The sequence below is a fragment of the Elgaria multicarinata genome, chromosome 1, assembly GCF_023053635.1.
Source record: "Elgaria multicarinata webbii isolate HBS135686 ecotype San Diego chromosome 1, rElgMul1.1.pri, whole genome shotgun sequence".
Classification (NCBI taxonomy): domain Eukaryota; kingdom Metazoa; phylum Chordata; class Lepidosauria; order Squamata; family Anguidae; genus Elgaria; species Elgaria multicarinata.
Genome location: NC_086171.1, coordinates 93,605,766 through 93,621,946, shown reverse-complemented (window position 1 = coordinate 93,621,946; position 16,181 = coordinate 93,605,766). Strand labels below are relative to the sequence as shown.

At 43.0% G+C, this 16,181-nt stretch overlaps 1 protein-coding gene across 1 annotated transcript in view; it reads left to right on the top strand.

Moving 5' to 3' along the window:
* MEIOC (meiosis specific with coiled-coil domain) overlaps nt 1-16,181 on the top strand; it is a 50,206-nt gene that overhangs the window by 11,136 nt on the left and 22,889 nt on the right. The window contains exon 5 of the mRNA XM_063127950.1: nt 562-2,395. Coding sequence (XP_062984020.1) covers nt 562-2,395 — 1,834 coding nt within the window. The remainder of the gene's footprint in view (nt 1-561; nt 2,396-16,181) is intronic.

Sequence of the window (16,181 nt, the reverse complement as noted above, 5' to 3'; positions counted from 1 at the left end):
CCTTTTTCTAGTAAAGCTATCTTGCATTTGTCAGCAGTGGACGCCTGCCATGTTTGCTTCTGTTGCTAAGGAGACAGTGAGACATATTAACCTGAAATGTAAACTTTTGACTAGTATCTTTCATATGTTTTTAGTAAGTACTTTAAGTGCATGATCCTATTGTGATAGTTATAAGCCTCTGAACATACAGCCATCCTATGCAGGATCAGAGGAGCGGCAGAGCCTCCCCATCTTCTGGACCTACATTTTTACTAGATGGGCTTTTTTGCCAGTCTAGCAAAAGTGTCTCAGAAGGGAAGGATGCTGGAGAGCCTCAGGATAACCTATATCCTGGCCTCTCCAGTCTCCTCCCCTCCCACCAAAATGCTCCCTTTCCACCCTCTCTGAGATCACGTTTCTGACCTTAGAGAGGCAGCTGGCATGGTTCATGCAGCAATGTTGAGATTCTCAGCTCTCGGGTTTATACTGGGGTTAAACATAAATACAAATAATAGTTTAATGAGATAAAACCAGTAAGGAATTGCACAACTATTAATGTTGTAATGTATTAATGTCTTGCAGGGCATGTACCTCCAGTTTAAAATCTGTATGGCCCGTGAGCACAGCACAGTTTACAGAACACCCTGACTTGCTGACAGAAACTAAGAAACCAATAGATGGAGTCATCCCTCAACAGGCTTTTTATGGTGGAGAAACTTTACCAGTGGCTGAAAAACAGTATCTACATACTGGTACCATAACTTTGCAACAGAAAGTGGATGATCTTTACCATGGGCTCACTAACACAGATCTTGATGAGCAATGGCTGTACCCTTCCAGGAACGATCATGTTAGCTGTTATAATGTTCAGACCAATGAGAATGCAAAGGCACCACCATTTCAAGACTATTCATATGTAAAAACATGTTTTAACCCACAAACTAGTCTTTTGGAAGCAATAAAAGAACCAGGAGCAGATACTTATGCTTATGGAAGAGAAAAAGTGGGTCCTAAGGAACATGATGCACAGGTGCACCAAAAGAGAGCTGAGATGTTTCTTTCACAATTTAGTAGATATAGTGAAAGTGCTGATTATTGCAGATACCTGGATTATTCTCATCCCAATAAAGTGAAACCTAATAAAAATGCAAATTATGGCATCCAAGAGAGTAAAAAGATAGCAAGTGGAACACCTGACTTACCAACCTTGGATACAGATAATTATAATAAACTTTTTCAAAATAAATCAACTGTCCAGAAGAAAATGGAAGATGTCTCTTCAGAACAACAGAATTTTACATTTCAAAAGACTACAGAAAAACAATTTTTGAATGAAAATTCATTTACACCTGACTTTGCTTTAAAATCAGATTTTGTCCTAAAGTCTCACACAGCTGTCCCAGGGAGTGGTGATTTTGCAAATGCTGCAGAAAATTCAGAATATTTCAAATCACGGAATATCTTATCAAACCCAGTAACTACTTCATCAGGCACAAATCTAAGGCCAACGTGGATCAACACACAGACTAAAAACAGTTCCTCTGTCCCTATTTGGAATCAAGGCACCTTGATGAAGTTGAATAATCATTTATCTGCTGGTTTAAAATGTTCCAATCATTCTTACGATTTTTCTCAGTTGTCATCAACCAATTTAGCTTTAAACAATAATTTGTTGCTCCAAAAATATTGCCAGGAACCCCCCACAGTATTTTCAAGTTTTGATTTCAATGAAGGCAATATTGCAGACCGAGTTCAGGCTGCCAGTCATACAGAAGGACTGAGTAAAGTAGGAGAAGAAAGCCTCTTTGAGTCCATTATTGACAAAAAAAGTAAGCCATCAAATGGTTTTTGTGATAACTATTCACAGCAATATGGGATCATTGAAAATGTGAACAAGCACAATTTTCAAGTTAAGCCACAAAATGGACATTATGATTCTGAGGAAGGACAAAGACATCTGGATGGACTGTCACAGAACTCTTACCAAGATTTATCGGCGTCTCAGGGTCACTTTAGTAGCCACAGACAAGGAAGTGGGGACAATAATATTGTCAATAACCGTCTGAATCGCACTCCAACTTCTTGGTTTTCTAACAATTTCATGATGGGAGACTTGAGGCACAGCTCAAGTGTTACACAGCTCAGTTCAAATAGATTTCCTTGGAAATCCACCCATCCTTTTGGACAATCTGTCATTCCCCTAATGGATTCCTATGATTTGTTCTATGACGATTTAAGCCACTTGTATCCTTATTTTAATGATATGATGTATGGAGACAATTCTTTCACAGGCTTCATGCCGACATTTGGATTTCAAAGACCAATGAAAACTCGGAGTGGGTCAGCCAGTGAGCTTCATATTAGATTGGAAGAATGTTATGAACAATGGAGAGCTTTGGAAAAAGAACGGAAAAAGGTAAGAAGAATTACCCATATTAGAAGACATTGCAAAGTATATTACATTATCAGCTTCAAAGATTTTGTTATGCTAGTGCATCCAAGAAACAGAACTCAGATGGGGCTAAGCAGATAGGAACAAGCTTAATTATCAGTGGCAAGGGTTACCAGAAACAAGGAGCATGTTTAGGAGCTATTTTCACTGACTTGGATGTAAGTCCCATAGAACTCAACGGGGCTTACTTCTGAGTAGTTACATATAGAATGGCACTGATAGCCTTTACCACAGTGGTGCCCCTTTCTTTTCCCCACATGCATTTGAATGATAGCTATTTTTTTCCTATTGGGAAAAGCTTCTTGGAGACATTTATAATGAGAGTACCTATCCAGACATTGGGTGGGCAGGCCATTAAAAGGAATGCCACAGGACATTGCAAACATACATTATTCTTGCAATATACATTCCTCCCTCTTTATATTGTGCTGCTCATGATGGGCATTTTGCTAATATTCAAAAGACCCAGCTTTGTGTCTTGTAAGATGTAAACAAAAATAAGGAACTGTTGACAAATTAGGTACTGAGAAGCTGCCTTATTTCTGGATCAGATTATTGGTCCATCTAGCTCAGTATTGTTTAACTGATTCTTCATGGTTTCAGATTAGAGTCTTTTCCCCTGACTTCTCCCTAGAAGCTCCAAAGATAATGGGTTAGTGTCTGGCTGCCCATTGATTGGTGGAAATTTTCAAAGAAAGATTCAGTCCACGCCTCCTTGGCTCATCCTTTGGCTCAAATTCCTCAGTCCCACTGCAAGAGGAAAAATATGGGACCAACTCCTGAAAGGGACTAAGATAGCCTCCCTCTATCTGTGCCCCCAATTTAAGAGGGACCCGGTGCTGTGGTGGATTGTTTGGATTGGGCCTCTGTTCTCCCCCAGGTTTCCTCCATGCTGGAGCTGCCCCAGAGGCCCATCAGTCCTTATCCACTCACACCCCCTACTTCAGAGGAGACCTGGAGCTGGCTGCTCTTTTTCAGTAGAAAGGCTCTTCCTCCTGCCAGGCATTAGGGCTCTCTTGCCTGTTTTTAAAGGACCAGCACTGCCAGACCCTCAAGACCCCTTACTTGTCTTCCCACCATGGAGCAGTTTGGAAGGAAGGGGGCAGGTGCTTGTACTGCTAAGTCCTTTCCCCCTTCCTCAGCTCCACTTTTCACTGCCACCCACACACCTTCTCCTACAGGCAGGCCTTGGCTCTGGGTATGCAGGTGGCTCCCTCCTCAGCACTTCCACAACACATACTTGACTTCTTGTGAGTCATCAAGTCTTGGAGCGGCTTCTGTTTTTTGGTGCCAAGCCATCACACTTCTTACAGTGGGGGAGGGGCCCTCCTGCTTTGAGGCTTTGTTTAGGCTTTGTTCCTAGCTCAAAGCCTTGAGCAGGGCTGAGTTTCGGCAGTAACTAGATGGACCGCTCTTGAACTTTCTTCCCGAACAGCCAGTATAGCACAGTGGGGAAATGAACCCAGCTATGCAGTGCAGTCAGAGGTTGGCAGTTTGAATTTCCTCTGGGGGAGAAGCCTTCGCTTGCTGCTCCATCCCTGCATTAGGCTTCAGCCTGTCAAACACACACACACACACACACACACACACACACACACTTTTGCTCCCCCCAAAGGAAAATCAACTGAACGAGAGGGACCATGGGTCCGGCTCAGGCGGACATCACCCCAGCCTGGCCCACCTCTCATTACAGGCACACACCCTTTTAAGGGGCCGTGGCTCAGTGGTAGAGCACCTGCCTCTGATGCAAAATATCCTGGGTTCAATCCCCAGCCTCTGCAGGGAGGGCTGGAAAGGTCTTCCACCTCTCAAGTCCCTCTCCTTCAGATCTCACCAAAGATGAACAGGATCGCCTCTTGGAGAAAACTGAGAAATGGGAGAGGCAGGACTGTCCCCTGTCCTGATTTAGTACATTCCGGGCAGAGGCCAAGTCTTGCAAGCATTCCCCTTGCTTTATGCCTTACTCCACTAGCCATCTTACCACTGGTCCTGACCCAGGTGGAATTTCTGGGGGCAGAAATAATTCTTATTACCCCATACTGGCCCCGCAGACATTCCCCACCCCCACCCTGTCTCCTAAGCTGGCAGTGGGTCGTCCATACCACCTCTCCCTGTCCAGAGACCTCCTTTGCCAGAGCCCCATCCTACTTTGGAACTTGGAGTCCTTTGGGTTGGCAGCGTGGAGGTCGAGCACAACAGCCTAGAGGCCTTTGGGTACTTGGGGAAGGTCATTTCCACCCTTTGCAGCTCCAGGGCCCCCATCATCTCTAGGATCTATGGGGCCACTTGGAAAGTCTTCACTTTTAGGTATACCCATCCTTTCTGGTGTCTGTGCTTGCCCTGGTACAGTTCCTTCAGTCCAGCTTGGACAAGGGCCTTCAACTTAATGTTGTCACGTACCAGGTTTCTAACATAATAGTCCACAGGACTGTAGTGGCCCCCAGGTCATTACAACCCACACTCATGTCACTTACTTTCTCAATCAAGAGCTGTTCTCAACTGGCTCCTCCAATGCTACATAAATTCTCCATCTGGAACTTCATGTTCGTTCTCAAGGCCCTTACTAGAGATGTGAAGGCTTGGAAAAAACCCGGAAAAATTTGGAAAAAAACTGATTTTTCCCCATTTTTTTCGAAGCCTTTTTTGGTATTTTTCCGAAAAATTGAAGAAAAAATGGATTACGGGATGTTTTATTTTAGCATGATGAATAAAATGTTTAAGACAAGGTGTTCAGATATTTACTTCTCCAAATGATTTCTAAAAACTATGTACAGTATCAGATTATTACAATGTCTGTGCACCAAGGATAAGCAAGTCCTAGGTTGCAAACAGACTACAACTCTCAAATGCAAGAGGAAGATGCATTTCTGCCTCTAGGGGGCACTTCCATGGAAGCAGAGACTGAAACTAATACTGATAGCTATAGGTCAGAAAATGAGTCTGATTAAATTTCATGCATATTCGTTGAATCTTGCCCCCGCCCTTTTTCTCAGTTTTTATGGGAATTGGGGCTTTATGTCTTGACACTGGAGGACTAGCGGAGACATAAATAATTTCTTTTGTTACTAATGTTGGTGGTTTCTTCAGTTGTTTTTAAAAATTGTTTTTTGCCTGCTCCTCATAAACTGGCAGGACCAAAGAGGTCCCTTACAGTTCAGGTGTTCCTAACAGGAGCTTGTAGCTCCATTTGTTACCAAAAAAAGTAAAAAAAGTAAATTAAATTTGTAATAATTGTTTGAATACACTAGTTTTAATATACCAAATGTAATAATTTTATGCCAAACCAACTTGGACGTAATTACATTTTATGTTTCTAAAGTAACAAAGTGACTTTCAATCTGTAAACAGTGCTAATATTGCATTATTTCAATTTCCCCGAAAATTTCCGTTTCCCTCTCTGAAAAAAATTGTTTTTATCCATGGCTTCAAAATTTCCGGAAATTTTACATTTCTAGCCCTTACTCTATCTCCTTTCAAACCCTTGTGTAAGGTACAACTTCACTTTCCATCTTTTGTTGAAGTCTGCCATCCTGGTGGCAATTTCATCTGCCAGGAGAATCTCTGAATTGGGAGCACTGTTCACTTCGTCTACCTTGTGTCAGTTCTCCACTGACAGGGTGGTTTTCCTCCTATATCCTGGCTTCCTCCTACCCATTGGTCCTGCCTTCCTTCTACCCATTCCTCAGCTTCCTTGTGAGAAGGCTTGGCATTCCCTTGACCTGCCCAGGGTTCTTAAAGTTTACATCATCCATACCAGACTTTTTAGGGTACATCAGGTACTGTTCATTATTTTTGGTTGTGACAAGACAGACATGAGTGTCTCAGCCCCCTCCCTTACTAAGTGAATCAAGGCCCACATTGCAGAGACTTACAACTCCTCAGCCAACAGGAACCTTAGCATATTCTACTAGAGCGGCTTCCACTGCATGGACCCTTCAGTCCAGAGCTTCCTGGAAGGAAGTAGGTAGGGCAGCCACATGGGCTTTGGATGACTCCTTTGTTACCCATTACAGTATTTAGGAGTGGTGAGACATCGAGGTGGCCTTCAGTCACGGTACTTTGGGCTGTTTCTCGATGAATCGGGGGGATGTTCTTTCTCCCTTCTTTTCTGTTGTCTCCCACCCTGTGTTGCTATATCTTTGGTATGTCCCATACCTTTGGCATTTGTAGGGAGAAATCAGGGGAAAACACAGCTGTTGTACTTACTGTGAGCTGTTTTCCCCTGACTTCTCCCAGAGTAGCTCCAATCCCACCCTTTCTTGCTAGTTAGAGGTCCATCACACCAACCCATTTTCCCTTGAATTATCCCACTTAGTTCCTTTAGCGTATAAAAACTATTGTTGTTGTTGGGGGCTGGGATCACACCAGATAGAAAACAAACGTGTCAAGCTCCCTGAGTCGGTTCCTGGAGTGCCCACAGCAACCGCCCTCTCACGTCCATGGCAGCGGCTCACCTCCTCAGACAGGGGTTCATGTGGCAGCAACTCTTGCAGGCTGCCTGAGGAGAGTCAGAGCCGCCAGCCAAACTTCCAACCCCCCGCTACCAGAGCCGCTCGGACTGACTGAACCGAGAGACGGCAGGAGCGGCTGTAGAAGGAGCGCGCACACTCACGCTCTTCCCCCACTTCTCTCTCAGCTTAGGAGAGGGTGCTGGTCGCCTGGCCAATGTTGCCTGGCGGTCACGAGGAGAGGGAGGGAGTTGCACTCTGCCTGTTCTCAGAGGCACTCCGTGCAGAGTGCGCCACCTCTCCTCTGCAATTTGCTTGCTGCAGGGTGGCTGTTTTGCGAGGGGCGGTCTCGTGTGCCACCGAGGCGGAGTGCTCTGTTGTGGAGGGGCCGAGCCGGAGCCTGTCAGTCCTTGCCTCGGGTGGGGTGGGGGCTTACAACGTTTGCTCGTCATTAGGCTCGTACCTCTGCTAGCTCTGAAAGCCCTGCGCCCCCAGTGGCTGTTCGGAGTCCCAGAAGAACCAGACTTTAAGTGGTTCTTCTGGGGGCACTTTTTTGACCAGAAAAAAGTGTAATCAGAGCAGGACATGAGCGACGTTATTCGAGTCCTTCATTGCCATAGCAGACTATACAGTGGCTGTCACGGGAGTCTTTTTATTTATTTATTTATTTATTTAAGTATTTTTATGCCGCCATTCAGCCAAAAAAGGCTCTCATGGCGGCTTACAAAAGTATTTCTTGACAGTCCCTGCCCACAGGCTTATAATCTAAAAGACATGACACATGTCAGTCTGCTACCAACCACCCAATCAAGGAGAAGATGAAAATGAAACTTTTGAAAGGCAAATTGCCAGTGTTTCAAGGAAGTGCAATGTAGTAGTAATGGGGGGACTTCAATTACCCTGATATTTGTTGGAATACTAATTCTGCCAAAATGGCCCTTCCAAGAAACTCCTGACAATGTGCAGTTGATAACTTTCTTCTACAGAAAGTGGAGGAAAGAACTAGAGGATCAGCTATCCTTGACTTGATACTGACCAATAGGGATGTCTTAGTGATAAAGTGGCAGTTACGGGAACTCTGGGGGAAAGTGACCACGTCATACTTGAATATTTGATTTTAAAGGAAGCAAAAGCTGAGTGTAGCCATACACATACTCTGGATTTTAGGAAAGCTGATTTTAATAAACTCAGATCTATGATAAGTAAGGTCCCATGGCAAGTGGCCCTAATGAAAAAAGGAGTCCAATATGGGTGGAAGTTTTTAAAAGAAATGTTAAAGGCACAATTACAAACAATTCCAACAAGGAAAAAAGACAACAGAAGAAAACAATGTGGCTCCACAAAAAGCTTAGAGGTGACCTGAGAACAAAAAAGGACATATATAGGAAGTGGAAGGAAAGCCAGGCAACAAAAGAAGAGTACAAACATGTAGCACAGAAGTGCAGGAATGGCATCAGAAAGGCTAAAGCTCAGAATGAGCTGAGGCTAACGAGGAATGCTAAAAGCAGCAAAAAGGGTTTCTTCAGGTACGTGCATAGTAAAAGACAGCAGAAAGAAATGGTTGTTCAACTGCGTGATGAGGATGGCAAATTGATAACATAACAAAGAAAAGGCCGAAGTGCTCAGTTCCTACTTTGGCTCAGTCTTCTCCCAAAAGCGGGTCTACGACCTCCCGGCAAAAGTGAAGTACCCGCTAAGGAGAAGGGTTGCAGTTTGAGATTGATAAACAAATGGTCAAGGAACACCTAATTTCTTTGAACGAGTTAAAATCTCCATACCCCAATTAATTGCATCCTAGAGTAATAAAGGAGCTGGCAGAAGAACTCTCAGAACCACTCTCTGTTATCTTTGCAAAATCATGGAGGAGAGGTGAAGTGCTGGACGACTGGAGGAAGGGTAATGTCCCTATTCTCAAAAAGGACAAAAAGGAGGAACCTGGGAACTACAGACCAGATTATAATGAAGTCAGTCTGAAAGCACGTTGAAAACAATGCAGTGATTACTAGAAGCCAGTATGGATTTGTCAAGAACAAATGCTGCCAGACTAATCTGATCTCATTCTTTGATTGGGTAACCTCCCTTGTGGACTGTGGGAATGCTGTGGACATAATATATCTTGACTTCAGCAAAGCATTTGACAAAGTGCCCCATGATATTCTGATTAGCAAACTAGCTAAAAGTGGGCAAGACGGAACAAATATTAGATGGTACCTTCTCACACTGGGGGAAGGTAACTAGGGTACAGCCGGGCCCAATCCTAGGCCCAGTGCTCTTCAACATTTTTATTAATGACTTGGATGAGGAGGTGCAGGGAATGCATATCAAACTTGCAGATGACACAAAATTGGGTGGGATAGCAAATACCCTGGAAGACAGAAGCAAACTTTAAAGTGATCTTGATAGGTTGGAGTGCTGGGCTGAAAACAACAGAATGAAATGTAATAGGGATAAATGCCAAGTTCTACACCTAGGAAAAAGAAGCCAAATGCACAGTTACAAGATGGAGGACACTTGGCTCAACAATACTACAAGCGAGGAGGATCTTGGAATTGTTGTAGATCACAAGCTGAATATGAGCCAACAGTGTGATTTGGCTGCAAAAAAAGTAAATGCTATTTTGGGCTGCATTAAAATAAGTATAGCTTTGCAATTGCGCGAAGTACTGGTTCCCCTTATTCGGCACTGGTTAGGCCTCATCTTGAGTATTTATTTATTTTTTTGAAATTTTTAATAATTTTATTTATTAAACTCCATTTAACAAAGCAGTTTTTAAAAAAGTTAAAAATATATATAAAAACTCACAAGTCGACAGCGTTTCTAATAAATACACAAACACGATTTCTGTAGTTGCCGAACCGGGCTTGTTTCCTTCAATCATCTTGAGTATTGTGTCCAGTTCTGGGCACCACACTTCAAGAAGGATGCAGACAAGCTGGATGGTGTTCAGAGGAGGGCAACGAGCCTGATCAGGGAACTGGAAACAAAGTCCTATGATTAGAGACTGAAAGAACTGGGCAGAAAAGCCTCTGAAGTTTCAAATGGGGACCATGAAAGCACACAGTAGCCACTCTGGTGATGCCAAAAGAAATACCGTATTTTCCATAGTATAAGACGACTTTTTAACCCAGGAAAATCTTCTCAAAAGTCGGGGGTCGTCTTATACGCCGGGTATCTAGGGCGGGTGCTGTAACTTCCAAACTTACTGTTTGGGTTCTGAGGGTGTCAGGGGTTGAGGCAGGCAAAGGGAGCGCGAGCTCCTGAGTTCTCTGTGTGTGTGTGTGTGTGTGTGTGTGTGTGAGAGAGAGAGAGCGTGAGGGAGGGAGGGAGGGAAGGAAGGAGGAGAGCGAGGGGGCGAGCAACTCCTGACGGAGGTCTGTGTTCTGTGTGTGTGTGAGAGAGAGAGAGAAAGCGAGCGAGAGAGCGCGAGGGAGGGAAGGAAGGAGGAGAGCGAGGGGGGGCGAGCAACTCCTGACGGAGGTCTGTGTTCTGTGTGTGTGTGCGCGCGTGTGTGTGTGAGATCTGAGAGGCAGAGAAAGAGGTAATAGGATTGAAATCAAATCTGATGTATTTTTAATTTTTATTTGGTGTGCGTTGGAAGAGGGGTAGTCTTATACGGCGAGTATATCCCAAACTCTATATTTTAACTGGAAAAGTTGGGGGGTCGTCTTATACGCCCAGTCATCTTATATGCCGGGAAATACGGTTGCATGAAGTACCTCAATTTTTCTCCTTGGTTCCAGCATTTTGGGTCTCTGACCATCTTTTAACTATTTCCTCACAAAAATGTCTTGTAACACATCTTCATCCTGTTTAACAAAAGAAAAACTTTTCAGTTGAAAAGAGAAGGGATTATCTACCTCAAAGACACAGCTCTGAGTACTTTTATAGAGACACTCTATAATCAGAGGCTTGAAGGCTGAAAACAACAGAATGAGATTTAATAGGGATAAATGGCAAGGTCTACACCTAGGAAAAAGAAACCAAATGCAGTTCTGGGCATCACACTTCAAGAAGGATGCTGACAAGCTGAAGCGTGTTCAGAGGAAGGCATTGAGAATGATCAGGGTCTGGAAACAAAGCCCTTTGAGGAGAGACTGAAAGAACTGGGCATGTTTAGGCTGGAGAAGAGAAGACTGAGGTGAGACATGAGGAAGGCCAGGATCTCTTTTTGATCACCCCAGAGTGCAAGACACAGAATAATGGGCTCAAGTTAAAGGAAGCCTGATTTTGGCTGGACATTAGGAAAAACCACCTGACTGTTAGAGCAGTACAACAATGGAACCAATTATCTGGGGAGGTAGCAGGCTCTCCCACACTGGAGGCTTTCAAGAGGCAGCTGGACAGCCAGGTATTCTTTAAGGTGGATTCCTTATAGGCCCTTTCCAACTCTCCTGTTCTATGATTCTAACTCAAAAGATAAAACTATGATTAAAGTAAAAAAGCCTGTACATAGCAATATGTGAAACAAAAATCTCAATTGTATCTAAACTAGACAAGTATAAATGTATGCATTAATCATGAAGAAAAATAAAATAAAAACGTATTTTATGTTAATAATAAACTTAGGTTTACCATTCCATATTGTATTTTATATATTAAAGTTTTTTTTAAAGAAAAGGTAATAATAACAAACTTCAAACTACTTATATTTCCTTGCCCTACTTCTGTTTATTTTAGGTTATGGACTCGATGGCCTTATAGGTCCCTTCCAACTCTACTATTCTATGACCTATGATTCTATATCTTTTCTTTTAGAAATTAAGACAAGGTGTTTCTATATTGTCACCTAGTCTTTACTCCCTCCAAATGTTTTCTGAAAACTATGTAATAAGACTTCTGTAGAAAGATTAGAGATGTAAAATGCCTGGAAATAATGAAGCCATGGGATGGAAATGTTTTTTAAGCCTTCACTCCACAAACAAGTTTAGGAATTGCCATAAATTTCCTTACAAACAGGAACAGATGCTGTACATCTACCTCTGTCTCCAGCTCTTCCAGCTTCTGGCTTTCAAATGTTTCTGGGTCTATTTGCTGAAGTTCCCTCTCGTCAGACACAAAGTAGGAACCTAAGATAAGTTATGTATAACTAGGAGGTTTGCTTAAAAAATTATGTTTTCTATACTGAATTTTAAAATATAGTATATTCAGACAATAATCACAAATTTACTGAGCTTATTTTAAAATGTTTTAAACATGATAATTCCATGAACAAAACAAAGTATATGTAATATAACTTGAGGAACATAGAGGCTGTTTTATGTTCCTAAAGCAGCCTTTCCTACCCTAGTGCCATCTTACAGTGGGCTGCATTGTAATTTTGGATTACAATGGCCAGCTTTCCTGTGCACTGGTAATGTTGCCTGAGTGTGATAGGAGCTGAAGTCCAAAATATCTGGAGGCCACCAGGTTGTAGAAGGCTGTCCTAAAGCAACAAAGTGACTTTAGATCTGTAAAGAATACTAAATACGTTTTCCCATTCTCCCCCAAATTTTCATGTTTTCCAAACACCCTCTCCACTGGTGGTGGGTGGTGGTGAGATCCTGTTTTTTTCCCCATGGCAGCAAAATTCCTGGAAATTTTACATCTCTAGGTAACTGTGCATGTGTAACAGAGAAATGCTTCCTGGAAGGCAAGCTCTTCCAAACTGGCTGGTTTTTTAAAAAAGGCTTAGTTTTTTTCGCTGCCCAGGGCAGCAGCCAATCAGAATAGGACTGTATCCATCCCAGTGGATAGAGTGTCAGTCTAGGGCCCAGCCACACATCCTCAGTATTTTTGGCTGGCTCAACTTCAGCTGTCCAGTTAGCTTCCTTGGGAGTCTGTTGTCCTCAGAGCAGACACAGAGCCCTTTTTTGGGGAGCTCGAGCAGCTTACTGGACACATAGCGTAAGCATGCACAGCCCTTATTCGGATCAGGACTGTGACATTCCTTTGGTAGGGGAAATTAAACCTTCCCCTCCGTCCATTTGTCTTCTGAAATTTCATCTTCATTGACTCCAGTGGTGGGGGGAGTCTCCAGTGGAGTCAGTGGGGGCTTTTTCCTGTTATTTTAATCCCCACATAGTGGGGCAGGTGGGCTCAGTGGAATTTCGGAACAAAAATGGGTGAGGGAAAGAAGGAACAACCTTCCCGGAGTACTGCAGTCCCAATCCAAATCAGGCCCATGTGCATTTACACTTGAGTAAAAAAAAACCCACTAATGCATAGCTTCAATATGCGCGATTACAAGAATGCTTAGATTGGTCCTGTCTCTCTCAATAACAAGCAGAGTTACCAAACAAATATTTATTTTCTTTGGAAGGGAGAGAGACTGAGTGATTGTTTTTTATTCTGAGTTTGATTTGTAGTAATCTTAACTCATTTTTATTAAGGGGGTGGTTTCCACTGTTCTGCATATTTTAAAGATAGTTTTTAAAGTTGCTGTGCGTCCTGGGTGAATGGGGGGATTTTTTTTCTTTTGCCTTACTTTACCCCCCACCCTGCTTTCCAGATTTTTTCTGTTATCTCTATTGCCCTGAGTGGGGATGATAATAATGATGCTAGTAATCATAATACTGAAAAATAAGAATTTTTCAAAGCATTCCTTTATCATTTGGGGCCAAGTTAATTTTCCAGGGCAATTTCTCCCTTGCTTCTTGAGGCCAAATTAACTTTAAAAAAACATTTGCCTCTCTGTAGGCCACAATTTATTTATTTTTTAAAATCATTTGCCTCTGTGCATCCAAATTAATTACCACTGTGATCTGTATTTTTTTAAAAAAAATCGGCCTCTGGGCTCTAATATATTTTATGATGCCTCTCTTGTCTCCTGGAATTTGTTAAAAAAATGTTTTGTTTGCCCTGTGTGATCAGAATTGTTTTTTATGGTGCTTCCTTTGTTCTCTAGAGTCTGTAAAATTGTTTCCTTGTGTATTTTATGCTTGTGTATTGTATGTGAATGGGGTGGCTCTGTGGGTGTGTGAGAGGTCAGCTCATTGAACTCAGACCACACACACCAAGGGAAGGTAGTTTTTTAATATTATTTATTTATTTATTTTGATGTGGCGAGGTAATTTTAATGTCTTTGTAATCTGCCTTTTGGATTTTGTTTTTATCTTTCTTTAAAGACTCTTTTTCTGTTTTGACATTTACTTAATTCCCCCCAAACAGCTTTATTAACCCCACCACCCTGTCACACAAACTCAGCCCACTACAAAATCCTTTATTAGACTACATACACACTCAGCTTGGCAGTTACATTCTCCCATACTTACTTCTCCTGAGTAATCCAGTCCTTCTTACTTTTGAGTAGAAATGTATAAGATGAATTTTAATACTGTGCTGCTTTTCACCTTTACTTCTGCATAGGGATGGAGAGGGGAGGCTGTGGGGATGCTCGATGGAAAAATGTGGATTTTGGATATTGAGAATTTGCCTGCCCATGCATTTTGTACTGTGCTGTGGCATGGGGAGGGGTAGTTGTGGTGAAGCTCACATAAGCTTGCTGGTGGAGCAGAATAATGTAGGTTCAAAGGGATGATTTTGGATGCTGTTCTCTGGGTCAGAGACATCACTCATCCCTCTACTTTGCATTCTGATCTTTTCACATTCAAAACAGGCTCCTTCAAACAGCAACCACATGATTTTTAATTGAAAAGGGAACGTGATTGGAAAAAATAGGCTGCAGAAAAATGGAGCAATCTAGTGGTGGAATAAAAACCTGTCATAAATAAATAATGGATCTTGGGGTCCATCACACCTACTCCCCCCCCCCCCCCCGTATGACCTGCAGTTTCCACCTCCATTTCATTAGCAACGTCAAGTGCTGGTCCCTTTCACATTGTCTTCCTGGTATTGCCATTGTATCGGTGAAATCTCTTTTCACTTGTTCGCTCTTCCCATCCCCATCTTGCCCCTCCAGTTCTTTGGTTCTTGTGGTTGATGGACATTGTGATGGGCATGGGCGCCTTCCCCTCCCCTTTGGTTTTGTTGCCTAGCATTCTAGCAATTTAGCATTTCATCAGCTGGGCGCCGTTTCTGCCTTTAGAGGTGAGATTATGCTCCCTTCTGCATGGGGTCTTTGCGCACCCTCCCTCTCCTTTCCTGGTTGAGTAGTTCTAAGGACTCGAGGAGAACCGCCCCCCACCCTCCTCTTCCGTCAGCAAGATCACCCTTCAATGCTCATGTCCCCAAGAAAGGACGTTCTGTGACATAGCGCGAGGACAGGCAAAACATGGAGATGGAAGTATGGTTTTATCCCACGTGGAGAAAAAATACCATACTTTCCCCACCTGAGAAAACTACAGAAAATAGAGAGGAAGAGGCGAGATGACTGCAGGACAGGGGCGACGTCATGTGAGGATCACGGGGCAAAGCAGTAAACAAGGCAGGAAGAAAGTGTGATAAAACGCTGGTATAATGGAGCTCTTAATCTGTGTTAAAATAAAACAGGATTGCTGGGGAAAAGGGCAAGCGACGTCCATGAAATTGACCCACAAACTTCCATGAGTGGCCAGTCATGAGCATGCTATAAATCACTCGTTTAGAGATCTCCTGTGTATTGTGTTGCTGCTATACCAGACTACTGTGAATGGAAAGATCTGTTTTAGTGGGGTGGGATCAGACCCAAATTCTCCCTTGCAATCATAATCTCTATTTTTCCTTGTGTACTGGGTTGTATTTTGATTAAACATACTGTTTTTCTGCGTTATACTGTGGAGAAGTATACTCACTGACTGACAGTCACACACACTGCTTTGCGGGCAGGTTCTTATATAGCGAAATTACTTTAATTTTCCCTTGTGTAATGGGTTGCTGTTTCCCTAGTTGCTTCTGCTGACCCCATGTCTCCGCCTCTGATGACCCAACCTTTGTCCCAACCAGTCACATACTGGCTACCAGTTGTTTCTGCTCACAAGACTAAACTCTATCCATCCTTGCTTAAAGTATGCCTTTTTAGGTGTTTCCAGTTGAGGCTTTTATTGTACAATTGCCCTGTCTCATTTATGGAATTTTCTGTAGTGTGCAAATTATGTTGTCTTCCATTTGTTAACCTTTTGTGTTTTCGCAGCATGTCTTTTTTTCTTCTTCCCCAAAACCAAATCTGTTAATGGAGAAAAGCCAGAATGCCTTTTGATTAGTAGCTTTTGGAGCCCTCTGGGGTTGACCAGGGGCAATCTCTTTTGGTCTAAGGGCCCAGGGCCGACCTCAAAGCCCCACCTACTTTTCCTACTATGATGACATCTGGCCCCACCTACTTTTCCCCGTCTGTGCAGAGTGTGGCCTGGAGTTCTGATCAAAGCTAACAAAGGGAGGCTGAACTGTGC